This window comes from Emydura macquarii, unplaced genomic scaffold, assembly GCF_026122565.2.
Source record: "Emydura macquarii macquarii isolate MOO-44397 ecotype Brisbane River unplaced genomic scaffold, CSIRO-AGI_Emac_v2 contig_306, whole genome shotgun sequence".
Classification (NCBI taxonomy): domain Eukaryota; kingdom Metazoa; phylum Chordata; order Testudines; family Chelidae; genus Emydura; species Emydura macquarii.
The window spans coordinates 13,930,180-13,957,477 of NW_027130443.1; the positions used below are offsets into that span (position 1 = coordinate 13,930,180).

Here is a 27,298-nt window from a genome sequence, read left to right on the forward strand (position 1 = left end):
CTAACAAATGACTCAGAGTGCAATCAAACATTTATTTGGCTTTGTTCAGTCATAGAGGGGAGAGGATCCCTGTCCAATTGCTGTTCATGCAGAGTGCAGCTCCACCAGCCAGACATGGCCAATGAGGAGGGTTTTGTTTTGGGTTTTTTTTTTGTTTTTTGTTTGTTTTTTTTAAAAGAAAAGTGAAGCAAGTCCTTTCATTCCACCCCACCCCACCCCACCATACATTCTGGACAAATCTCTGCATATTTATACTGAGCCCAATACCAGTTTGATACCAGATTGTTACAGGCACAAGGCCAGTGAGGTCAGGGCAAAGGTGAGAATCTGCACCCAGACAGGTCCATGCTACTTGTAACTAGGTAGATGGTTTCATAGCAAACTCAGTACCAGATGACAAACTTGTGATAAAAGAATGCAAAGAGGAAAGCTGAACCATTTGCCCTTATTGAGTCCCTTTAAAACTCAAAGTTGTTGAACTGTACGTCCGGGAAACAAAGCAGTATTCTATCCAGCAAAGAACCCAGGTTATTTTCAGGGTAACAGAGATTATGTATATAACACCTCAGAACCATTAATATGCATTTACATGAGTAAAACAATTTTTATTATTGGTATGCAAGATATACATTTTCACAAAAGCTCATCCAGTTTCTTTTAAATTAAGAACAGCTAGAATTTTGAAAGTTAACATTATGAAAAATATTTTGTTGTATATATATCTATAAAAGGAACATTCCATTAGCACACAAATGGTGCACAGCACTGCTTTGCCAGCAGCCTTCAGGAGAGAATCAGGAAACCCATCCTAGCACCAATTTCATGGGGCATTGGAAGGGGAGTATGGTGACTAGGCTAGGTCAGTGGGTGTGGGACAGGTTACAGTAGGTCTGCTTCATTAATTACCACTGTGGAATGGCTTTTTGTACTTCTCTGTCAAGGAAGCCACCCTCCCAAAAATTAATTCAAACTATTTTTACAAGGGTAATTTAAAAAGGACACCAAGGATGTATTTTTTCATAATTTCTGAAGTACATTTCTCTTCTCCTCCCCTGCAACAATTTAATCACCATCTTGGAAGCTTGAAATGAAAAAAAAAAAAATCAATTTTCCTGAGCACCAGGCTCCAACCTCATCCATCATGCAGGCTCTCTGGCCTGTTTATTGTAGGGTAGTTTGTGAGTACTGGGACTATGTACCTTGGTTTGTTATCAGAGTGCTACTCTGGGGCTCTGCATTGCTGGTATAGAAAGAATATTTATATGAAAGTTATAAAAAAAATAAGGAAGAGCATTGAAGTGTTCCTCTGCAAGGACACCCATGCAAAGTTACATGTATTTTGCAAACAGGAAGAAAAAAGGCAGATTACATTTGGGATTAACTAACCTTTGATAAACGTACATAGGTAGAATATTTTAATAAAAGGGTCTCCATTATCTTGTTACTTCATGCTTCTATTAATATTTTTCCTTTCACATTTTGTCCATTATTTGGCAAGCCACCTTTTTTGCAGTGGCTTTAGTACATCTGCAGCAATGTCAGCACAAGTGGACACAACATGGGGTGGGATAACGACTGCAGAGCCAGCGTGTGGAGCTCACACATTGAGTTTGAAATCTTGCAGCAAAATAGGGGCTTTATTTTTATTTATTCATCAGTGGCAAAACAGGGAATGAAGATGGAGAATTAAATTTTCACTAGATCATCTTAACTCCTGTCAAATTTGGGGCTTAGCCAGGTAGTATGCATATTTATTGTACCACTTCTTGAAATACTTTAATGTATGTCGTAGAGAAAGATCTCAAAATGAATTTGAATTATGAAGCTCATGCTTTATCAGCTGGGCAGAAACAGGCAAAACCAGACATTTTATACTCCCTACAGAGGGGACAGCTCAGCATTTATATAACACCAGTACCTAATGGTTTCTCAAAAAAGGTGGCATACACCGTAAAAAGAGAAATACAATGAAGCCCATGGAATAGAATTCCCTATAAAAGGAGAAACTTCCAATGCACCAACAGGTCGATTTCCTTAGAAAACTGACCTGGCAAAAGAAGGTATCTGAGAAGTAATGACTGTCTGTGTGCAGAAGACACAAATATATTTCACACGCTTCAAAGCCCTTTGAAAGTGAATCTCTAATGAAAGAATAAAACATTTGGGGGCAACAGAACTTTACATTTCACAGATTTCTGTTGTATTAGGAGCTGATGTTTCTTATTCATAAATGAGGTTGTGGGGGAACCTTTTAGCACGAGGGCAAGCACCACCTGGCTCTTTGGTTGTATTAAACAAACACACAGTTTGGGTGACTTTGCAGAGGGGAGGGAAGAAGAGGAGCTCAAAGGGGAAGGCGATGTGACAGACAGTCAGTGGAGCCCTAGAACGCAGCGTTGGGTGCTCTCTGCTTACATCATCAGGGTGCAGACAGCCAACATCACCACGGTTCTTGTTGCCAGGGACACCACACTCTCTATTGGCATTTATGAAAACCATGCATGGTTAGATTCAATCAGCAATGCACTCACGCTCCTGGTGAGTTACCAACATGGCCTCTTGGTGTTGCAAAGTTTGGTGCCCCAATTAAAGGGGAGTTTTGTTGACTAGGACATTACATGGTTATCTGGAGAAATGAGGGAAGGAGGAGCTTCATCCAACTCTTTGGTGAAGAGCAAACGGAATCAACACTGGCCTCAACGGCAGAGATAAACTGTAGCCTATTAGACAAAAGGAAAGGGGGAAAAAATCTCTTATTGGAAAGCCACAAATGGACTTCACAAGCCAAGCACCTCAGCTCTTCTACTCCCCAGCATCCCCTTATTGCTTTGGGAGGTCAGTGCGTTCCAAAGATTTTGGTTTTGTTTGTTAAAAACAACAAGACAACACAAATCTACACACACCAATGCGTTTTTTGGAACCGCAAAACATGAATGAAATCACCTCGGAATCATTTACACATCGCACAGTATGTAACAAAAACTCCTGAGCTGCCACTGCTTGCAATGCATGACATGGTTAAAAAGATGGACAGTCAGAGAAATGCTGCATCTCCCCAAAAACAACAACAACAACAAAAAGCCTCTTCCAGCTGTAGGAGCTGTTAAGTGTAACTGGCTGACAAGTCCTTCTGATGAAACATGTTGCCAGAAAACTACATAAGAGGAGGAAGGATTTCCTGGAGAAGAGAATGCAAGCTGTTTTCCTCCTTCCTTCCCTCCCCCTCCCCCAAACAAAAGAAACGCACAACGTTATTTGCAAACAACAAAAAGACAACACACAATCCTGAGAACATGCAACTCGAGAGAGGAGTTCACAGATAGCACAGTCACACATGGTTATCTCTGGGTTGTTATTTGTGGCAGTATAACAGGAGCACATGCTATGCCAGCAAAAGACTCTGGGAAATGTAGGTCCCTTTCCCATTCATCTGTTTCCGTGTTATACACCTGCACGATGCTCGTTACATTGTTCAGGTGCCAGTTGTACCCTCCTACAATATAGATCTTCTTTTCTAACAAACAACAACCAGCTTCTGACTGACCTGCCCGCATAGGGTTCACAGTTGTCCACTGGTCAGTTTCAGGCACATAGTATTCCACAGCCAATACATCAAAACAACGGTCAACGTGGTCCATGCGCCCTCCTAGGGCATAAATCCTCGTATTTGCACTGACCATGGCATGCAGAACTCGGGGTTCATTCATTGGGGTTTTAAACTCCCATTGATCTACTGCTGGGTCATAACAGTGCAGGGCTTTTTTGTCTTCCACTGATATTCCATACCCACCTGATATGTACAGCTTGCCTCCCACTGTGGCCCCAGCATGCCCCCACGTCCTGCGTTTGAGGGAGCACACATAGGTCCACTCATTCTTTTTAGGGCAATACTTCTCTACGGAGGCCAGGCTCCCCGACCGGTTCCTCCCACCTGTGGCATACACCATGCCATGCAAGACGTTCAGCTGAAATTGTATCCTGCTCTCTTGCATGGCTTGGATGCGCAACCACTGGTTCAAGTGTGGGTCATAACGGTAGCAGATATCGACAGCTCCCTCACCGCTGCGGTACTGTAGATGCTGACCCCCTACCATGTAGACAAAGTTATCGAGGACAGCCACACAGGCATGGCTGCTGCCAACCTCCATCTCAGTGAGTTCCTTGAATTGACGCACACTGGTGTCTGGCAAGTAGTACACTTTGCCGCTCACAGTCCGGTCATTGTCCGTGTACGGGGTGCCGCCAAAGGTGATGAGGGACAAGACGTCTGAGCGGATGGCGGTTCGAGGAGACTGCATCTCATGCTGGCGGAAGGGCAGGATCTGGTAGTTGAAAGCCTCCAGCAAATACTGCCGGCACAAGACGTCTTCCACCATGATGTCCAGGGTCTGCACGCTGTCCACCAGCTCGGATGATTTCATGAGAGGGAAGCGAATGTGGCAGAGCACCTGGCTGGCGTTGGCACGGCGGGACTGGTCATACTGCAGCCAGCGGATGGCGGCGCGGAAGAGGTCTATTTCACTGCAGCTCTTCAGTTTATTGCTCTGCAGGAAGAAGACGAGGCGCTCCAGGGGCAGGTGGAGGAAGTCCTCTTCCTCGGAAATCTGAAGGAAGTGCCTAAAGGTGAACGCGTCCACTGATTCCTTCAAAGACGCGAGACTGAAGGTGGTGGCCATCTGCCCGATATTAAGACATGTTTCAACACTCATAGCAGACTTCAGGAACTCTTCACAGAGTTCCACCACAGGCACCATCTGGAGGAAGACTGCAGCTCCCAGCACATCCTGAATACAATCAAGATCGAGAGTCACTTCAGCACTGTACGCAAAGTCTATTATGTGTTTCAGTCCTTTTGCGGATACACCTTTCAGTTCAATCACATCTTGGTTGGCTTCTCTCATCCCTCCTGTGAACATTGCCCTGAAGGTCAAGAACACAAGAGAGATTTTTGTTTCCAATCATGCGTAAAGTGATGCACTGTCTACCTTAAGATATTTTTAGGGGGTGGGGTGAGGGCTGGTAATCAAAGCACAGCATCGTGAAAGGCCTAACTGCAGAAGAGAAATGGGAGCACAAAATAACAGATACTGAGCTTATGCATGGAACATACAATGAAGGTAAGAATGAAATATTCCAGTTATAAAACATATTAGCTCTCACTCCTGCTAAAGGACCTGCAAAAACAATTGGGTAACTGCACACCTAAATTTCTGGCTTGCAAGTGCAAATGGGAGTTTTGTAGGTGCAATGAGAGTGCACAGATTTCTACAGGCACTGGCATTTGGAAGTTCAATGATGCTGTGAATTTACATGGAGCAGGGCCTTTCAGACAAGGATCTGAGTTTGGCCCATTGTATTGTGTGTTAGCTTATTAATGGCTTTAAGATTCTGGACACAAGAAGAACTTTGCAGTTGGCTGCAAATGTCAATGCAAGGATCTGACTTCTTCCTTTGGTTTAAAATTCCATTTGGTATCTGTGTAGAGAACCGCTGAGAGCACGCTGCTGAACAGTCTCTGAGACATCCTGCCGGAAGCTAATGTCCAGCATACTTTGGCCACATCTCTTATACACCCACCACTCCAGCTGTGGAATCAACTCAAAGGAAGGCATCAGTTGCTGAGTCTTTCAGCTTCACAGAAACATCTGGACCGAGCCTATTAAAGGACCAACAGTGTTTTTACTTGACAAGGTCTAGAACTACTTAGCTACAAACATATGCTCCAGTTACGTGCTTTCCTGCAGGCTAGTGCAGTGGCCATTCTATTGTCCTTAATGAGGGCCATGACACCTCAGACAAATAAAACAACATTTAATAGTTGAAAATAACAATTTCGCATTTGCATCATTGCTACTTAACATCTCCCCTTGAGGTACTTTGGCCACCATCCTTCCAGCTGAGAGCCACTCGGTGACCCTCCTTAGTGAGCTGGAACAGCCATTGCTGTGCGGCACAAAGCCTATTTCCCGCCCTGATAGGCAGAGAGCGCTGCCCATGCAGCCTGTGAAAGGAGACCAAGACCTGAAATCAAATACTGAGCAACTACTCACTCTGCAAGTAATCCCACTGATGCCAGCGACGTGAGTGAAGGTATCAGCATCCAGCCGTAACATTCACAAACAGTGTCCCAGCAAACTTTCCTAGCGTAAAAGAGGAAAGGCAAAGGAAGAGATGCCTGGTTCTGCTTTCCTGTCAGATTCTCACCTGAAGTAATCGCTGCAGGCAGCCAAGACAACTTTATGAACCCGAAATGCTTCGTTATTTATAGTGAGGATGACATCAAGCAGCTGAGCCTGAGCTCGGAGCGAGGCCAGTCCTTGCAGGAGAGTGGTGCTGTGGCCAGGAGCAGAGAACGTGCATTTCAGGGGGCTGTTCTTGTCAGCCATGCTAAAAACAGAACAAGAGAAAGAGACTGGGTTTTAAATTTAAAAAATACATGCTATACCTACGGAAGTACATGCTGGGGAAAATGCTGTGACGTAATGCAGTCTGACAGCAAGCGTACCAGACTCTGCAGCTCCAATGTCGCACCGAACATTGTGGTGTCCATAGCTTAGCTCTCTCTCCCGCAACCCCAAACCTATTTCAGAATTTCTAAATGATGCTTTCATGTTACTGGTGAGAAGCTGTCAGTCTGCAGCTTACATGGGCAGATCAGAGCCAGCCGAAACATCAGCAAACAGGGCCGAACAACTCACACAGCTAGGGCCACACAGTTGTGGCTAAGAGCCAGTTGTGACACAGAGCCCATTTGCACCTCCAGCTCTGGCCCTGAGACTGGGGAGGAATGCAGCTGAGCCCTCAACCTCCCCAGTACCTGCAGCCGGAGGGGGGCACAAGTAACAGCCCGTTTCACGCTGTGGCATATCCTAAGGCCAGCCCTGCCAACCCGATTCAGTGTTTCCTTCACCCCAACTTGACCCTCACCCCGAGAGGGGATGCAAAACGTGAGAAGGTCATTTAGGCAGCCAGTACAAAGACAACATTTGCAGCTGCACTGTAGCCAGGCTCTTCCCCGTGTAAATATCGTCTTGGTTTTCTTGAAACGTGTGTGTACGTTCTTCGCTATGGGGGAAATTCTCCCCTCAGATCTTCATGCTGGGTCTTGACTCCACTTCCTCACCCATTACACACAGGATTTTCACTAGCATCAGTGGTTTTCTACACAGGCAGGGATTGCTGAACATAAGAGCCCAGATCCTCCATGCAGCTCAGAAGACAATTACAATTAAGATGTGTATTGCCTAGGCTGAATTTTGAAGCATGACTGATGCTGGACCTGCAAACTTTGATCTCACACCACTTTAGAAGACGGAGTTCACACAATTTTAGAGGCCTATTTGCAAATTTGACCCACTGTTCAATTATTCTTATCATTTTGCTCAACATCCCACACTTCTCTGTCTTTTTGAAAGAACCTCAGTTTTCAAACCAGGATTTCGAATTTCAGAAGTTATTCTTTTTTGGGGGACTATTTTGATCATCGGATTTTAAGTGGCATATTTTGTGGAAGGGAGAGGGAGTGATAGAAGAGCTCCAGATCGGTTCTGTAGAACCTGATGAGTTGCTGACATAGTATTTACACAGTAATCCATGGATGTACATGGAGGTGTAAGCCATGTTATGCATGCATTTGGTATTCTAACTGAATGGGTGGGGGAAAGGATAGTTGCTATTAACATTTATATTACAGTGGTGACTAGAGACCAAACAGGTTGGGCCCCATTGTGCTAGGGGCTGTACAAATATATATTAAATGACAGGCCCTGTTCAAAGAGCCTGCAATCTACAACAAGAGACAGAACAAGTGGATCTGACAAACAAGCAGGTCCAATCGGGGGTGGGGAAGACAAGGTAGCAAAATTAGCAGGATGTTATTAGCCAGTAAGGAGCAGAGTGTGATCCGTCCGTGCCTAGGGTAGCCCACCTGAAATGCCAAGGTCAGGGCAGGCTACAAAAGGAGAGCAGATTCTGCCAGAACTGGTGGCTAACATTGAAGTTAGGTTCACCAAACAGTGCTCCTGATTCTACACTGGTTATCAAGAAGCTAAAACAAGAAGTTACACGGCCCCTTTACTGCTTTTCAGCCTCTGGCTCCCAGTCAGCAACTAGGTCTAGTAAAGAGACCAGTTATTTAAAAAACTCTATTCACTTTAGCAAAATGTTCTCCTGATCCCCAAAGGGTCAGCCACATTACCAGATCAATACTGGTTTGGGTCTTAGCCAATATACCATGCTGCCAGACAGTCCTTCAGTATCTAAGACTAAAAGTTTATTATAGAAAGGAAAGAAACAAACAAGATGAGAGATGTTTAACTGGTCAAAGCAATCAGATACACACAAATCACTTCAAAGTCCATATACATCAGATTCTGAGCAGTACTGGAGTTTCCAGACTTGTACAGTTCCTCTGGAGTACATCCAGTACCTGGATGGGTCTCAGTCCTTTGTTTCACAGTTTCAGATGTAGAGTTGTACTTGATCCAGAGGTAGGAAGGAAGACAAAATGGAGATGGTGAAGCTGCATTTTATAGTTTCTGCCATGTGGCTTGTACAGTCTTTGTCCCAAACACAGCCACACAGCAGCACATGGCATGGTAAAGCCTCAGAGTCCCCTATCCACAGGCATGTTCTTACATGTCCTGGTGACTCATAAGGTATAGCCCCTGCGTTCTCTCTCTGGGCTCCTTGTATGGCTGACGGCCCTCAGTGAGTCGTCAACGCTGACACTAATCTGCCCGGGGGGGAGGGGGCGGGGGGGGGGGGGGCGGGGCGTTCCACAGCAGCACAGCACAAGTGTTTGGATATAGCTATATCACACACATCCATCACTTACAGCATAAGGATGATACACACACAAACATCATCATACTTAGCAAATTATAACCTTTCCAATGGTACCTGGCATGGCATATCTTGCAAGAATCATTGCAATTTTGTCATACTGGCATTCATAACATTATAAATGGTCACTCATGTACCAGACAAGCATCACACAGTGAACACAACTTGCCACCTGCCTCGCAGTTATCAGGTTGCAATTTCCTGTATGCCATGCATTGTGGAAGTGGCAAGTTAAGGAAAACCTGGGAAATCCATCAGAATCCTGAGAGGCTGGACAGCGTTCTGGTCAGCTGTCATGCTCTGCCCCCGAGGCAGCTGCATTTCAGTGGTGCCATGAGTATGTGTTTGTAGAGCACATCAGGGCATTAATGTAAGGTTATATTTTGGGGAGCTGTCAAGCATGGCAGCATCCCTCTAGGGTATACGTAATTCATTGCTACAAATCAGCTAGCTACCAGAAGGTCAAAAAGTGTTAAGAAGTCCTAGTTCATAGAGCTAAATCCAGTTCTGGCATCAGATGTATTTTAGTGACAATGTCACCAGTCCCCATCCTTGTAAGCAGAAATGCAGGCAGTCTTTATAAAAATGCCGTTTCCCCCTTCAATGGCTAAAGACAAATGAGGCTGGAGCATATGAAGCCTGACCCATCTCCAACTCATTTCACTGTGCCCTGTGAAATAACCATTAGCCCAAGTCTAGTTAAATGAGAAGCTTAAACCGAAAGGTTCTGATGAAACAATGTTTAAAACATCTCCTCTGGCCAGCTGTTAATCTTGGAAAGTAAAGATGGAAGAGACTGACTAGGTTACGGCTGGTTCCCCCATGAAATGTTCTTCAGGATTCTGTCTGTTTAGTTTTAAATGTCCAGCTTTCCTTGGGAGACTATTCCGCAGCATAAGGGCTTGTCTACGGACAAAGGTTGCACTGCTTTAACTATACTGACATAGTTCAAGCCACACAGCCGTCCTAGTGTGGATGTCTGTCTGTCTGTCTGGGAGATATGCTTTAGCCAAACATCAGTCAAAATACAAGTTGTTGGGCTCAACACAGCGTTAAACTGGGTGAAATTTCGTGGTCTGTAATACACAGATCAGACTTGATGATCTAATGCAGCGGTTCCCAACCTTTTGGGCTCAAGGACCACAGATATCATTTTTACAACCCTGAAGGGCCGCCAGTTTCTGCCAGCCACCCCCCTGGGCGGTGTAGCCAGACGGAAGGAGTTCAGCAAGCAGGCAGGCTGCCTCCTCGCTGATCTCCTGTCCCCCCGGCTGTAGCAGGGAAACCGCACATGTCCGGTAGCCCCCTGCGCTCCACCTGGGTCTCTAGGCAGTGGCTCCCTTCTGCAGCCCGGGGGATGGGAGATCAGTGCTCTCCTCCCTCTGGCTCCAGGCGGGACCCCAGCACCTAGAGACCCAGGCAGAACGCTTTGCCCTGCTCCCTGTTACAGCCAGGGAGCGGGGAGTGCTGATCTCCCGTCCCCTTGGCTGCAGTGCACCGGTCTTGTAACCCCACAGCAGCGTGCTCCTCCTGAGTCCTTAGACCACTTTGAAAGATCCTGCGGGCCACTTTTGGCCCCGAGGCCACAGGTTGGGAACCACTGATCTAATGGTCCCTGGCCTTACACGCTATGAATCTATACTAGGATAGCTATTTCCATACAGGACAGGGAATGAACTATACTGGTGTAAGGCTCCTTGACATCGCTATAACTGGATCTCCACTAGCGGTTGTGCTGGTGTCACTATCTTGGTAAAAATTTCACACCCCTAAACAAAATAGTTCAAGTGGAACAAAATGTGGGCATAGGCCAAGCCTCAGAAGAGATCTCACTGCTTGCAAGTTCGCCCTGTACCACTATTCCGCCTTCATTTTCCTTTATTTCATTTCATCTCATTACCCTGAGTTATGCCCCTTTGCACCATGCTCAACAATTCCTCTGTCTACTTCATGTTTACGCTCATGGGTGAAAAATGCAAAGGTTCCAGCAATTAAAGTCTCTTTAGATAAAACACCTGAAAACTCCAATCTCATAAGAGGAGTATTATTGTTGCCCATGTTTGCTGGAAAGTACCACCCCAAAATCTTCACAGAATAAAATGCAGAAACTGGAAACCCTCAGTCCAGTTGAGACAAATAATCACAACCACAGGAAAGAGAAGAAGAGACACAGAAAAGCCAAGAGGGGTGGGGGAGAGGCAGGAACAAGCATTGCGTTGTGTCTCAACACCGCAGTTAGTAAAAGGGGATTTGTGATAAAAACAGGTTATGCTCAAACCAGTCTGTGTCATACCACGGGGCACAAAATAATGGTGCAATACATAACACTGTGTGGCCTTGCTCTCTATGCTTTGTGCTACACTAGAAACGAGGAGAGGCAGCTGTTGGATGCTGGAGACTATGCGGAACAAAAGGAAGCCTTGAATATTTGAAAGTGCCTTTTCAAGGCTGTTCGTATCTAATTTGAGATCATCTGCATATGCCATGCACTTACCGCTGTAACTATTTGATAGAGGAGAAACAGCCTCACTGGCAAATGTAAGGGAGAGTCACCATCTAGCACTCTGTTTCAGAACATGCCTTCAAGCTACTGAGCCTTCTTCACACAACAGTGAAAAGCTATTCTCTCAGTCTGCAAGGCTTTGATCCCTCTTCTCAAATCAGATAGGATGAGGGGTGTTTCAGGATTTTCCTTATTTTTCCTTCTTCACTCTCAAAGCTAAGCATTATGGGGTCCCTCCTATGTTGCAGAGCCTCTCAGAGGACATGCAGAGACCGCTAGAGAAAAGCAAAGTGTTCTTCTCCCAGGGCTAAGCATAACTGCTACTGGAGCACTTCAAGATCCTCCCAGTCCAGGGAGCAAGGTGAAGTGTCTGTTTGTGTGAAGGAGGCAGAATTACCTTGCTGTAAACGTTGATCAATAAAAAGACACAGTCACATAAAGTAACAACACTATCTTCAATGTACATTGCCTCTGCTTTATACACTAACTTCAAGAGGGCTTGAGAGTATTTGCAGGATATGGGCTTTTAACAGTTACACTGCCATAGTGAAGACTTACAGTTGTGTGAGGTTAGTATAGAATTATTCCCTTACAGGAACAGCCATTCCAGCATATAGCATCTTTATACCAGTATAACCACATCCAGTTAGGGAGGCTGTACTGCTTTAACAGACCGGTGTAGTTAAAGCCATACAGTTTTCTAGTGTAGACATGCCCACAGTAGGGTAAGAGCGGCTCATTGCTTGTGATTGTTTCCCGGGCACTTCCCATGCCTGGGCCAATGTTCCCTTGCCATAAGCGCAGTTATATTTAGTGAAAGGACTGGCTGACTCAGAGACAGGTAATGGGATAGAATGCCTTTCATCTCTGTGCCGCTGTTTGAAGCCAGCCCAGGCTAAAAAGGATTTAAAGCAATTACTACGTGATAGCTGCTTCACAGCCCGTGTGAAAGGGATATGGTGGGTCTCCGCGGTACAGATCACAAAAAACAACCTGAAGAAAAAACAGACCTGGAGGAAAGCTCTGTGTGGCTCGAAAGCTTGTCTCTCTCACCAACAGAAGCTGGTCCAGTAAAAGATATTACCTCGCCCACCTTGTCTCACAAAAACAACTGCAGCATTTGGTCTCTAGACTGGGCACAAGCACGGTATTAGGAAACATGACTCTTAACTCAGATATGTTTAAGATAGTTTCTTCCCTGTTCGTGGCCAAAGGCTGTCATGTTTCAAGACACATTAGCTGGTCATGGTTAGCCCTAGGAGTTAACATTCATTATCACCTTTTCTAACATGCATTTTCCCAGTATAAACAGCAGCCTCAAGCCTAGTCTACAAGGGGGAAAGGGACCGGCATAGCTATTCCAGAATATTCCATGTGGGCACTATTCCAGAATAAAAGTCGCTTTGATTCCAGAACAGAGGGTCCAGAGGGGAGCTATTATGGCAGAGCTGTTGCAGAAAGCTTAGTCCGCCAAAGTTATGCTGGTCCATTTCCCCTCTAATCCCTCCACTGTGTCTACGCTAGAGAATTTCACCACCAATGCTGACATTGGTCTAGCTGAAGCCCCGTTGGTGCCATTGGGAGCCTGAGACACGTAGTGGTTCTCAACCTTTCCAGACGACTGTACCCCCGAGGCCCAAGCCCCACTGCTCGGGGTGATGCATGCTACTTAGCTTTGCTGGACCCCAGGCAACTGCCGGGCCTGCCACCCCCTAATGCGGCCCCTGCACTTGGGACCTGCCTAAACCCGGCCCAAGACCCCGCTGGGGGGTGGGTTGAGAAACACTAGAGAAATGGACGTACCCCCGGAAGACCTCTGCATATCCCTGGTTGACAGCTACTGCCCTAGATCACACAGGGCTCTGTAAGCTTCCAGTGGCAACGTGGTCCAGTGTTTATGGCACTGGATTGGGACGCAGAAGACTTGGGTTCTACTCTTGGCTCTGCCACTAGTCTGTTGGGTGCCCCTGAGCAGGTCACTTTCCTCTCTCTGTGCTTCTATTTCCCCTCCCACCCTTTGTCTGTCTGTTTAGACTGCAAGTTCCTTGGGGCAGGGACTGTCTCATACTTTGTACAGTGCCTAGCACAATGGGACCCTGACCCCAGACAGGGCTTCTATGCACAACTGTAATTCAAACAAATAACAGCAACAACTGACGGTGATAAAGACAGGTCTCACCACAAGAGCCTCATCTGCATTAAGGCTCCCACCAGTCCTAATACTGATGAAGAGGGATAGCACTGGTGGGCCTTTGTTTGTAAGATTCCCTGTGGTAGGCAAGGCTGTCACGGTAAGACACAGGGGGTGTGAAGCAGCATGGGCATGGTTATGTGCGTGACAGACGCTTGCACTGGCACATCTTTTCTGTGGATAAAGAAAGGAGTTCAGACTCCTGAGCAGTCAATCAGGCAGCTCTCTCCAGCACTCAGCCCACACAAGGTTTTATGGCGAGGACAGCAAAACTCAAGTGAAACCGAAGAAACTCACTTTATTTAACATGCATGGTCTGAATACAAAGGGCCTCCTTTCAGCGTATTTGAAAGGGAGCATGAGAGAGATTTTACTAAGGTAGTTCACTGAAATGCCTTCAGTTTCATGCCTATGTAAAAAGCACATTCAGATTCCAATTTCTAAACTACAATTAGACACTTAAAATCAAAACAAAAAAGTCAAACTCCCTCGGCTAAGTCAGTGGTAGCTATGGTTACTGTAATATTTCAGATCCTTAGGTTTTATATCACACGCCCAAACGATAAAGTCGTTGTTTTCAGCAACTCACGCTGACAAATATTAACTACAGGCAAGAAGGCTAAATAGACGCCAAAGAGTTTGCTGATTTGTGGAGTCACAGCAATACATTTTTTGACTTCCAGACAACACTTCTATGGCCCTCCTTCCCGCTGTCCAACAATGTTAACAGGGCTCGGTCAGTACTAACTGCTTGGAATTTGGGTGAGGAGGGAGGTTAGCTGCTACACGGCCATGTGGCTCTTAAAAATACCTGTCCCATAAACCTACTTACACATCCAGCATAACGCAGGAATCTGAGTGGCACACCACCAGAAACAATCTACCACCCTCTCCCTGTCCAAATTCACAGTAAGCACTTCGTGATCAGCTGTGAATTAAACATTAACAGAGCAGAGGGGTTGTTTTCCAGAGAAACACAACCCCTTTAGGAAGCAACATATGTGAATAAAATAAATGTCTTTGTTCCCTCCTCCACCTTCTCCTCTTCAGTTCCATTTCTCTCTCTCTCTCTCTTTTTGTCCCCTTGCATCTTTTTCTTTCATCATAAACTATAAGGACGAGTTCAAAGCTTTAGACTAACATGTCTGTCCAAGAGTTTCAAAAGTGCCTAATGATCTGGGTGCTCAAATCGAGACCCTTTAAATGGCCTGATTTTCAGAGGGATCTGCACTTTTTGAAAAACCAGGCTCCTTTAAAGTGCCTCAAATTGGGCAGCCAAAAATCACTAGTCACCTTTGAACAGCTCGCTCTATCTTTTACACTTCCAGCCTCTCAGGTTAAGAAAAATCTGCCCTTTGGGGAGGGAAAAGGGTTTAATTTTTACTGTTCTTAAAAACTAAATCCCTTTACATCAAGACTGCAACCATTTTTATTTATATTATGGTAGCACTTAGACGCCCCAACCTTGGTTGGGACCCCATGGGACCAGGCATAGTAACTACAAAATAAACATGCTCTGCCTCCAAGAGCTTATAATCAAAGTGGACAAGACAGATGAAAGATGGGAGAAGCCAGTCTTACCATCATGCCCATTTCAGAGATGGGGAACTGAGGTCCAGAGATTAAATGACTTGCCCAATATCATATACAGAATCTGTGGTGAGCCTGGAACTCCATCCTGATCTCCTGAAACCCAAGCTGGTGCTTTAACACAAAACCAACCAGGCCTGCATCTCTAAGACCCCAGTTCAGCAAAGCACTTAAGCACATACTTCACTTTAACACCATTCAAGCTAGGTCCTTGTAGCAATTGGTTCTGGGAAGATACTAAATGGGGACTGTCAATAACAAAAGCTGTGCTACCAGCAGGCCTAATTCTAATCCTGCTGGGCTACAGAATGACTCCCCATTGGACAAATATAAAACCATCACTCCCACAAATGAGTCCGACAGCTACACAGCACCACAATACTATAAAAACTGGCTACTCTCTTCCATTCCTGAAATGGCAGGATGATTCAAACACACCAGGACCTCGAGAGATGGAAAGACCAAGCTAAATACAAAGGATTACATGGGAAAATTTTACGAATTCTGGCCCTGTGTGCATGATCCTCCTTATAAGACAGCGTTATTTCACATTCTTATGGCAGAGAAAGCGTTCATGACTGGCTTACATCTCTGCAGTCTGTTAATCCTCCAGATCCAGTTTCTAAACCAAACTAAAGCCAAACTACACTCGTTTAAAACAAACCAAATGCATTCGATCCCAACTACATACAATGAGATCAGCTTTTAAATGTATGATGTAGTATCTGCATTGCAGGAGCACCTAGAGGCCCCAAAATGGGATCCCTTGTGTTTTTTCTACCATTTGTTTGTTTTCTTTGCCTAACACAACGGCTCTCGACCACAACTATCATAAAACAGGCAACATCTCCACCGCCTGCTGTGCCAAACAGCACAGCAGGCCAGAGCCACATCAAGCCCACTGGTGTGCCACAAAGGGCAGTCATTTATTCAAATCCCAAAACAGGCTTTAACGACTTGGGGGGTTTTGTTCGTTTTTCCTTTCCCACATTGCCCCTTGCCATACTTCTAGTTCAAGAGCACACGTGCAATGTACAATGGAACACCCTATCTGCATTAATCCATGAGGTCACTGTTTCCTTCTTCAAATCCTTTCTCAGGACTCACCCCTGCTTCCTTGCCTTCCACAGATCAGCCAATCAATGATGGCTAGGTTGTACATCTCTCAGAGAGAGAGCAGAGTTCATTAACACTAACAAACCTTACATAGTAGGAAAGAGTTCCCTCCACTCTCTGCTCCATTACACTGCAAGTCAGACTATTTGATCTCCCTGGGCCCTCCCCTTCTAGCCATAAACATCTGTCAATTTACCCCAGGTACGAGGTTTTGGAATCAGCGATTTGTGGGGTAGCTGGCTGCACTTGAGTTTTCATTACCCTCATCCCTCCTTTTCCCACACTCGCCACACCTTAGTTCCAAGTTCGATTGTGAACTCTCTGGGTCAGGACGTGTCTTTTACCACATGTCTTTGTAGCGCTTGCCTGGGACATCCAGGCACTACTGCACTATAAGGGTCTGTCTACGCTGCAATTAAAAACCCGCGGCTGGCCCGGGCCAGCTGACTTGGGCTAAGGGGCTGTTTACCTGCGGGGTAGACATCCAGGTTTGAGCTGGAACCAGGGCTCTAGGACCCTGCAAGGTGGGAAGTTCCCAGAGCTCGGGCTGCAGCCCCAGCTGGAACAGCTACACCACAATTAAACAGTCCCACAGGCCAAGCCCCTTCGCCCAACTCAGCTGGCATGGGCCAGCCACGGGTGTCTATTTGCAGTGTAGATAGACCTTAAGTGACAGAGTATCAATTACATATGCTACTTACAAATACAAATTGTGAAGTGTAGTAAAAGGGATGGGAACTTAAGGTGCAACTTTCATGACCCATGGGGTAATTTGCCCCCTTCCCCTACAAACACACACAGATTAGTGCTGCTAAACAACTGCCAGTCTGAAGCAAGAGTTAAAAAAAACCAAAGCCACACCATCATTTTGCCTGCCAGACCACTTTAAAGATTGCCACTTCAATCTAAACAAAAGGAATCAGATTTTGCAGCACTGGCAAGCAGCTGCATGAATGCTTGGTGTTAGCATGCCAGTTCTATATTGTGTATGGTCCAATTTTCTTAATATCACTCCTGTTAGTAGCTCATTTCCCTCATTACCTAAGACCTTTTCACTTACCTTTTGGGTGAGGATGTGCCCGTTATAAGCTCTCCTACAATATTTCTAAAGATTCTTGGATGGGACAAACTGGGTTTCACTCCACACATACTGAGAACTCCATCTGCTCCATGTTCACTGAACAGAACAGTCGAAGTCCTACATGATTGCTGCAATGGCTTTTCTTTGGAAAGGTCAGTTCATTTCATGTTCTATTCTCCGTCTATTAAAGTTCAGCAATTATAGTCATTCATATAAATTAGAAATGGAAAAAGACCTCATAGGACCGCTAGTCCATTGCCCCACCAATGCAGGATTGTCCTCACAATGCAGGGAATGTTGAGCATTACTTACAGAGTAACTCAGAAGCCTGAGAAGCACTTCTGAAGTTTACTTCTAAACTACATAATCTGAAACCATCAGCTCAGAAGCCTTTAGATGCTGAAAGAAGAAAAAGCAGCAATCATTTTTACAGTGACTCAACTACAGCATAAACATTTATATCAGGATATATTTATGTCTACCAGAGCTGACAGCTAAATCTGGTTTAATAGCTCCTTGTTGCAAATGTACAGAATATAAAGCTATGCAAAACTGAATTTTTGAACGGTTCCTAGAGAAAAAAAAAGTCCCCTAATGGACCAGGCTTCACAGTAAATGTTATTAGGTTACAGCAACATAAATTCAATCCAAGCCTCTCAATTCAGCCCATAATCTCTCTTTGTGCTGGCTTTCCCCTCCCTTCTAATACATTTGATCTCCTTCTCCCACCTTCTTTACAAGGAAGGGGAAAAAAATCAGACCTGTTTGTTCTTGATGTGAAATGAGACACCTGCATTTTTTAAGATGGAGAGAATTCTGTCTCCCACATCCATTCATGCAGCTCTTGGCAGGTAAAGGTGCTTTCAGCAGAAATACCATCGGGTGTTACAGAAGTCTTGGATTGTGGGGATTTTTTTTTTTTTTTTTTTTTTTTGTTCTTGGGGGAGGGGGGGAGTTGTTTTTCTAAAAAAAGCGTATACAACCTGCTTCTCTCTCTTCCTGTGGTAGATTATTTCAAATTCACAGCCCTTCTCAATATCCTGCTTGGACCCTCCCCTGAGCAGTTCCCACTCAGGAACGTTGCACATCCCTAGCATCTGAAAGGATTTTTCCTAGATGTCATAGCATGACCCTTCCTCTTGCCCTTAAACATTGCAGTAAAGTTCACCCATCCCTGAGACTAAGCTATGTGCCATTCAGGAAGCTTCTCCTCACAGGGGACACCCAATGAGTCTCACTATCTCTTCTGTATCCACCTTCTCTGGAGTCGGAATCCTTCTTTAGGATTCATGCTATACATATTCTTCGAAATACTGTTACTTACGTATCCCGCACCTCTCCCTCACCAAGATGCAAAGGGCTGTATGTAATAACCCCTTGCATTTCATGAAATCTTAACTGCACGGAAAGCAAGAAGCGCGAACTTCAAAAGACAAGGTTTGGATTTGTTTTGTTTTGAAGGTACTAAATTCTTACTGAAGCTTTTTAAGCAATAAAAAGGGGAATTATGTAACTGAAAAACACTGCAAACACATGTGAACGGAAGTGCAGTGTGTGGGCATACACTCTCTTGCTATGCAAAACCCAGGCAAATTCAGGATTCTAGTGAGTGCTCTGTTTGTACCTCCTAGGTGCCTAAATATTGCAGCACATAGCCCAAGCAAGATCATGTGCAGTTCTGAGACCATCTCTGCCTTACTGGGTTAGTTGATAGGGTGTGTGGCAGACAACTGAATGTCCTTGCTTTTCGGAAGTTGCTGCATAGTTTTAAAGTAAATAGCATTAGCAGCACGGTAGTAATTCCTCTGCACTGATAGAATTCCCAGGTGTTTGAACAACACTGCACCACTGAAATGGTATTTATATGTGTAACTGTAATAAAGCACTGTTTTCATCAGCCTTAGAGAATAAATATTTAATGAGTGCCACAAATCAAAATAAAGGTCTGTAGAGACAGGCAATATGCACCCACTAGTTGCCAGGAAGTGCCCTTAAAGCTTCTCACTCACACTAGGCTGACTGCATATTATGCCCATTCTCTGCAGTTGGGAGCTTCCAGAAGGCACCTGAATGCTCAGACAAACCCATCCTTAAGAAAGTAACAGCAGTATTTAAAGTTGGAGAGCCCTTTATTTCAAAACAAACAACACGCAATGATGCAAGAACAGTTCAGGGAACAAACTGCTGAAGCTCCATTCTGGATGGTTTATGATGTCTCCAGAACAAGTTACACCACTTCACATAGCACTGTAAATCTTCCAAACGCTGTATGTTGTTTCTCCCTCTCATTCACGATGTTTATAGATCTCTATCCTACCCTGCCCTCAGTTCTCTCTTTTCCAAGCTGAAAAGTCCCAGTCTTTTTAATCTCGCCTCATACAGAAGCTATTCCATACTCCCAACCATTTTTGTTGCCCTTCCCTGTACTTCTTCCAATTCTAATATATCTTTTTTGAGATGGGGCGACCAGAACTGTTCGCAGCATTCAAGGTGTGGGTGTATCATGCATTTATATAGTGGTATTATGATATTTTCTGTCTTATTATCTATCCTTTCCTAATGGTTGCTAACATTCTGGTAGCTTTTTTGACTGTTGCTGCACACTGAGCAGATGTTTTCAGAGAACTAGCCACAATGACTCCAAGAGGGGGTCAAAAAACGTGAACAAGGGTGATCCAGCGGATATAGTGTGATCGAATTTCAGAAAGCCTTTGACAAGGTCCGTCACCAAAGGTTTTTAAGCCAAGTAAGCAGTCATGGGATAAGAGGGAAGGTCCTCTCCTGTTGTTTTTGGTTAAAAGACAGAAAACAAAGAGTAGGAATAAATGTTCAGTTTTCACAATGGAGAGAGGTAAATAGCAGGGTCTCTAAGGATCTGTACTGGGACCAGAGTGGTTCAACATATTCATAAATGGTCTGGAAAAAAGGGCTAACAGTGAGGTGGCAAAGTTTGGAGACGATACAAAATTACTCAAGATAGTTAAGTCCAAAACTGACTGTGAAGAGTTACAAAGGGATCTCACAAAACTGGGTGACTAGGCAACGAAATGACAGGTGAAATTGAATGTTGATAAATGCAAAGTAAAGCAGATTGGAAAACATCATTCCAGATATACATACATACAAAATGAGGGGGTCTAAATACACTGTTAGTACTCAAGAAAGAAATGGCCAAGATTATACTAGGAACTTTTGCTGGTACAACCATGTTGGTTAGGTGTATGATTTTTTTTACACCCTTCCTGTCCCAACAAAAACCCTCATGTAGACACAGCCACACCTGCAAAAAAGTCATTTTCCTGACATAGCCTATTTTGTTTGGGGAAGAGACACACTGGCAAAAGCACATCTCTGTTGGTAGACAACTGCATCACCCTAGGCGGGTTTGCCACTATAGCTCTACTGGAATAGCAATACCAGCAAACCACTTCTAGCATAGACTAGACCTCAGTGTAAGCAGTTTCATCCACCCTATACACAGCACTACTGGAGTGTGACAAAGAGCGCACAGAAAAACCGCTCAGAAGTCTCGGCCCAAACACCAATGTCCAGTTCTGAGGAAGCAACTCTGCCCCAAGAACTGAGGCCAGTTTGAGAGATTAAAGCGGGGAGCAAACTCCCTTGCTGTTAGCCGCAGCCCACTCCATGTCTCCCCCAGACCCCCACCAAAAAGAGCCTGCAACACAAAACGAACAAGGATGCAATACTTCTCCCCACACTAGCTTTTGTCTGGGAATCATCACTACAATCTTGGAGGAAATCAATCCTAGGAATTAAAACTCCCCCTCCTCCACGAATAAATATGCACGGTGCTCATGCCAGGAACTAGTGACTAGGTTTGACTCTATTGGAGAGACTCTTTACAAGAAAGTTTACCTCCCAGTGACTTGTCTCTGCAGAAAACCAATCAATACATTAATTAACAATAATTCATCACCGCCACCACGGCCTTGTGCCCGAGCACCAGGCGTTACCGAGACAGACTCTGCCTGGGGGACGTTGGAAGGGGTCGGGCGGGCTGAGACCTTTGCTCAGAAAGCAGAGACGAGGAGCATGCAACACCATCGTTGTATTCTTCGTCCTCCCTCCCCGTCCACTCCAGCAGCCGGAGCTGGCGTGTCCTGGCCGCTGCGGGACGGCGCGTGTCTGCACACCCGGTGTAGACAAGGGGCTGCAGCCGGGGGCCGCAAAGCGAAGTGGAGCGGGTGTGTGTGTGTGGGGGGGGGGACAGGGCTGACTTCGGCTGGCCGGACTGCGGTGAAAGGAGCTGAAAGGAGTTGACAGAACAGCCCCCCCCCCCCCGCCACAGACACCCCCGGGGGGTTGTTCTGCAGAAGGACAAAGGCCAAGTCTCCCAGCGGGGGGGGGGGGACAGAAAAAAGCGATTCCCCCCGTTTTATTTTCCTCGGGGAGCGGGGGGGGGGCAGTGGCTGCGCTGCGGGGAAAGGGGGGGCGTGGGGCGGCCCGGTGCGTGGGGAGGGGGTGTCGGGGGGGGCGTGAGCCGGGCCCAGCTGAGGGGAGCCGGGACAATGGCGGGCGCGGGGGGGGGCTGGCGGCACGTCGCGGCCCCGCTCACCTGCTCGGCCGCTCTGAGGCGAACTCGGCCCCGCCGGACTCCGCCATCTTCCCCGCGCCTCCGCCCGGCCGGGCCCAGCGCCGGGGCCGCCGCCGCGTTAAAGGGGCAGGAGCGAGCGGGGCCCGCAGCGCGCGGCCTGGTGCGGCCCGGTCCGGTCCGGCCCGGCCCTCCCCTCCCGAGCCGCGGGCCTGAAGCGCCGCCTGCCCCGCTGGGGCCCCCCCGGGCGCCGCCCCGGGGTGCCCCCCCATCTGGGCCGGGGTCCTCGGGGCCCCACGGCGCTGCCCCGTGGAGAGGCCTTGGGAGGAGCCTCTGGCGCGCCCCCTCCCCCCCCAAGATCGGTCCGATCCCGGGGGGCTGCCCCCCAAAGGGCCGCTGAGCCCCGAGGGCGCGGCCTGTGAGAGATTCACCCGCCGGGGCTGAGGGGGGCCCAGGGAGCAGCAGGCCCGAGGTGCCCCCGGGTGTGCACGCAGCTGGGCTGGCCAAGGACCCCCCCCCCACCCCCCGCCAGCTCTTGGGGATGTAGGTGTCCCCCCATTTCTCAGGCCCCCTGGCAGGAGAGGCTGTGAGCTACTGGTGGGGCGCACAGCCTGACCTGGCAGGGCTGGTCCCTCCCTAGCTCCTCTGATGTGATGTTATGTATTTCCCACTGCACCGCGCCCGACGTGGCACTGCGCCGGCGTGGGCCGCGTTTCCACGGGGTGCTGGGGTGTGATTTACTTCCCAGGGGGTGGCACCTTGCAGTGAAAACCCCAGGCGCTCTCCCTGTGCAGGCATCCCGTGGCCTGGGTGCCCCGCGTGCCGTGTAGGGGACCAGCGCGTGCCGTGCTTCGTTACTGCTTGCGGCCTGGGGCAGAAGCCCTGCACGGATCCTGAGCCGTGTAATTATTAGACCACGGCCCACAGGTGCTAGGATTCACCGAAACAACCAGACTTGTGGAAGAAGAATTGTACCCTCCAGAGGGTGCAGCTCTGTTGTCAAAGCCTCGCAGCTTGGGGTTTCCTGCTTCTCTGTCCAAAACTTCATTCCTCATCACTTCCCAATGCAGGGAGAACACCACCATCACTCCTCACTCACTGTGTGCTGAGAGAGGAATGCATCGGCAGAGCTGAGCACAATGCTGATGTACCGTGGGATCTGTAAACACCAGTGCAGTTCTCACAGGCAGCAAGCACCTGGCAGAGAACAGCTAGAGAAAGCTGAAGGCAGGGAAACAACTGGGCTTGGAAGTCAGGATATTTTGTAATCCTGGCCTTGCCAATCACCTTGGACAAATCATTTTGATTCTCTATGCCACAGTTTCTTCCACATTTCAAAAGGGGGACGAGGAATCTGTACAAGAGAATAGGTAGTTGGAAAGCCTTATTTCTCACACTGCTCTTTCGAGGCAGCATGGTGAGAACTTGCTGAGGCTGCTGCAGTTCAAGGAGAACATTTCATTTTGAAGAGTGAAATTGTGTAATTTTCATACTTGTAAATCTAGTGAAGCATTTTCAGAATATTTGGCACTTCCATAGCACCTTTCACCCAGGATCTAACTGCACTTCACAGCCATACACTAAGTGAGCACACTACACCCCTGGGAAGAGTTCTCTATTAATTTGCTATTTGTATTCTTGTAGCACACAGTGGCCCCAATCAATAATGTGACCCCTTTGTGTTAAACGCTGTACCTACACACAGAGACAGTCCCTGCCCCAAACAGCCTGACCGTCTAGATAGATGTGACAAGCAAATGGGGGCAGGGACGGAGGCATAGATAGGAGAAGTGACTTGCATAAGGTAACAGCAGGTTAACGGCAGAGCCAGGAAGAGAATCCAGGTCTCCTGAGTTTCATTCTAGTGCCCTACCTACCTGCCGGCTCACAATGCCTCTGGTTACTATCCCTGTGTTACAGCTTGGCATATGGAAGCAAAGAGAGATCAATGGCTTGCCCTAGATCAACAGTGAGTCACTGATAGACCCCAGAAGTCCTGACTCCAAGTCCCCTACTCTTACGACTAGTTTACACGCCGTGCAAACAGAGGTTGCTATCTGAACCCATTGTTTGTCGGCAAGGAGCTCAGTTGTTTCTGATAGTCTCCGACCCTGTACTTTACAGTTCCCAACTCCACATACATGCGACTTTCCTCTGAAACTGGCCTCCACTTCATTTCTCATCAACCTGTACTTTTCCCTAAGGGTTACTTTCTGTAGCTTTCACTTTGCACTATAAACGTTCACCCACACGCCCCCCTGCTGCTTTACAGCATTTAAAAGAAACACGCTGACTTTATTTTTTAAGTCTCAGCCCAATATATGCAAAGCAATAAAACAGCTTTGCTGACTGCTCGTCTAGCCAGGCTGCCCTCCAGTTGCAGGCTTTCCTGCCCGTGGCTACACAGGCCTTTTCCCCACAAAAGGCAGATCAAAGGACTGGCGCTATGAACATTACACCTCCACTTCCCCTGCAGGAAAAGCCAGACTATGCCGCATGCTGTAAATGCCTTTCACATGTTCCCCAGACCCCAGTTAAAGGAAACCCCACAAGGTCTGTCAAAGCATGGAAAACACATTTATAAGATGCTGGAAGGAAGGTGTGTTCTATAACTACTCTGGTGACCCGGCATGCTGCCTCATGTCATGCGGACAAGGAAACCGAAGGGGGATATTTCTGGTTATTTCATATAACTGATGGGATTTGATCTCTGACAACAGGGCCAGGAACTTTGTATGTGCCATTGGACATTTATTTTTCTTTTGCTCATTATCTGCTGAGTGCACTTAGCCCTAGACAGGGCATAGACCATGCCCCAAGGAGCTTACCCTTTTTATGTTTGTATCTATCTAAGGTGTTTTTAATCTGAGCACCTCCCGGTCTTTAATGTATTCAACCTCCCAACAACCTTGGGAGGCAAGGCTAGGCTGTCGTCCCCACTGTACAGATGGGGAACTGAGGCACAGAGTGACTTTCCCAAGCGCACACAGGGAGCGTGTGGCGGAGCAGGGACTTGAGCCCAAGTCTTCCATGTACCAGGCTAACGCTGAACCGTCCTGCTCATAGAGCACCCAAACCAGACTGGACACTCTGCAGATATGTAACAGGGCTCCCAATCCAGGCTGACAGTGTAAACAAAGGCAGGGATGAATGAAGCAAATACCAGGATGGCAAAGGGGTTGAAGGAAGGAATTCAGTATTGCCCACCTCAGCCATTCAAAAATCATGAGTCAAGTCCCCTCCCCCAAAGTGAGACTGGCTTAAAAATCAGAAGGTATTACAGATAATAATACCTGTGTGGGTGTTTGTCTTTACCTTTTGCATTTTGAGACTTTGGGATGCACGCGGCTCACATTTTCAAGCAATTCTCTGAAACCACAAGGGCAACAAACTATTTTTTTTTTTAAATAAAAGGTGAGATTCTCACATAGTCACATGAATCCAGAAGCTAGAGCTCCGAGAAACACACCAAATAGTGTCAGACTAGGGATAAAACCATGAGTTCGCAGCACTGCATATTCTTGAGCGCCATCTACTGACACTTTATTTATTAACGGTTTATACACAGGCCTCTCTCATAACGCACGGTATTATCACAAATCACAGAACTTGCATATGTGGGTGGAGGCGATAGGGCTAGAGAACAGGTCTTAAGCACCAGTGTGCAGCTCCTGGTAAATTATTCCAGGCGTAAGAGATCATCGCAATTCCTTTACTTGCTATTGTCAGGAAGCAATGGGAGAACAAACTGTCTCTCTGGACCAGCGGTTCCCAACCTTCTTGGCTCGAGGGCCACAGATATCATTTTTACAACCCTGAAGGGCCACCGGTCTCCACCAGCGGCCTCCCTCCTCCCACTGCAGCCAGACGGAAGGAGTGCAGGCCTCCTCGCTGATCTACCATCTCTCTGGCTGCAGCAGGGAAACCACACGCGTCCTGTAGCCCCATGTGCTCCACCTGGGTCCCTAGGTAGTGGCTCCCTTCTGCAGCCCGGGGGACTGAAGATCAGTGCTCCCCTCCTTCTGGCTCCAGCAGGGACCCCAGCACCTAAGGACCCAGGCGGAGCGCTTTGCCATGCTCCCTGCTACAGCCAAGGGGAGGGGAGCGCTGATCTCCAAGGAGCCTGCACTGGTCTTGTAGCCGCACAGCAATGCACTCCGCCTGGGTCCTTAGGCAGCAGCTCCCTTCTGCAGCCAGTGGGAGGGGAGCCGTGGGCCACTTTGAAAGCCCCCATGGGCCACTTTTGGCCCCCAGGCTACAGGTTGGGAGCCATTGTTCCTATATCGGCTTCAGAGGTGTTGTGAGGGTTCACTGCAGCTTTCCAAAGTGAGATGTAGCGCGAGTCAGCTCCTGGACTAGTTATGCCTTGACTTTCCCGCAAGTCGGGCTGATTAAACGCCCCAGCTGCCCAGCTGGTGAAGCAGGCTGATCTCTCCTTTTCTTCATACTGAGGGTCCTGCTCAGCTCTCAGAGCTACAGTGGAAGAATCACCCTGACTATAGCATCGTTTAAGGAGCTAAGGCACAGGATCTAGAAACAATACCTACTGCAAAAAATAATCGTATCCCATCCTGTGTGTGTGTGTGTGTGTCTCTCTCTCTCTCTCTCTCTCTCTCTCTGCTGGTTTGTTCACTCTTGATTTTTGAGACTGTCCGTCCTTAATCCCCTCATAATCCTGGCAAACGTGTGTATGGGGGCGGGGGAGCGCATGTGTGACAGAGAGTGTGTGTGTGCATTGCGTGGGGTGCTGTGCAATGTAATTCCTGCAGGACCCGATCCCTGGACACCCAGGATCTTGTCCTGGCAGGTCACTAAGTAGCGCTGACTGGATCTCTTGATAGGTTTTCGATTACTGCAGCATTATTTGTTCTCCACCATGAAGCTGGTTCAGGTGACATATTTTCTTCCCCACAAAGTATGTGAGGACTTTCATCAGCACCAGCCTTTCTTCCTCTTAGCGGCTCTACCAATTTCCATTGCAAATCCTGCCCTGGCTCGGGTCAGCTAACTGACATAGGTATCATGTCAGGCTGGCATGCAAGCCACAGAGGCTGCGTGAGCTCAGGCACAAGGCAGAATGAATCTCACCAAACTGACACCCACAGATCGAAAGAGCAGAGGGGAAGAGAGCAAGTTAGCAAGTTAGCAAGGCTTCATTGTCTTTCTCTAAAATGCTGCTGAAACTACAGTACAGCACATGAGCAGAGCATGGTCCTTCGACACGAAATCCTCTCCCTCCCCATGATGCAAGCAACTTGGCTGTTCAGACTGGTGCCATACACCCAGACTGTGCTATCAGCCTCCTCCGGCAGCTATGTCAGCTCCTAGGATAAAGACCTCGTCTATTCCAGCCGCCTCCTCTTTAATGCTGGGATTTTGCTCTCAGTTTGTAAACCCGAGAGCAGCCCAATCCCCGTAGCA

The 27,298-nt window shown here is 47.1% G+C and overlaps 1 protein-coding gene across 2 annotated transcripts; it reads right to left on the reverse strand.

Annotated features, from left to right (window-relative positions):
* Nucleotides 1-590: 590 nt before the first annotated feature.
* On the reverse strand, nt 591-21,952 carry KLHL26 (kelch like family member 26). 2 transcript variants are annotated; one of them, XM_067560680.1, is made up of 3 exons: nt 21,902-21,952; nt 6,205-6,387; nt 591-4,920 (listed from the first exon to the last, which is right to left on the reverse strand). In XM_067560680.1, the coding sequence occupies exons 1-3, from the start codon at nt 21,946-21,948 to the stop codon at nt 3,339-3,341; spliced, it is 1,812 nt and encodes a 603-aa protein (XP_067416781.1). In that variant the 5' UTR covers nt 21,949-21,952; the 3' UTR covers nt 591-3,338. The 2 variants fall into 2 exon arrangements, with proteins under 2 accessions (XP_067416781.1, XP_067416786.1); XM_067560685.1 differs by lacking the exon at nt 21,902-21,952 and adding an exon at nt 21,300-21,395.
* Between the last annotated feature and the right edge of the window lie 5,346 nt (nt 21,953-27,298).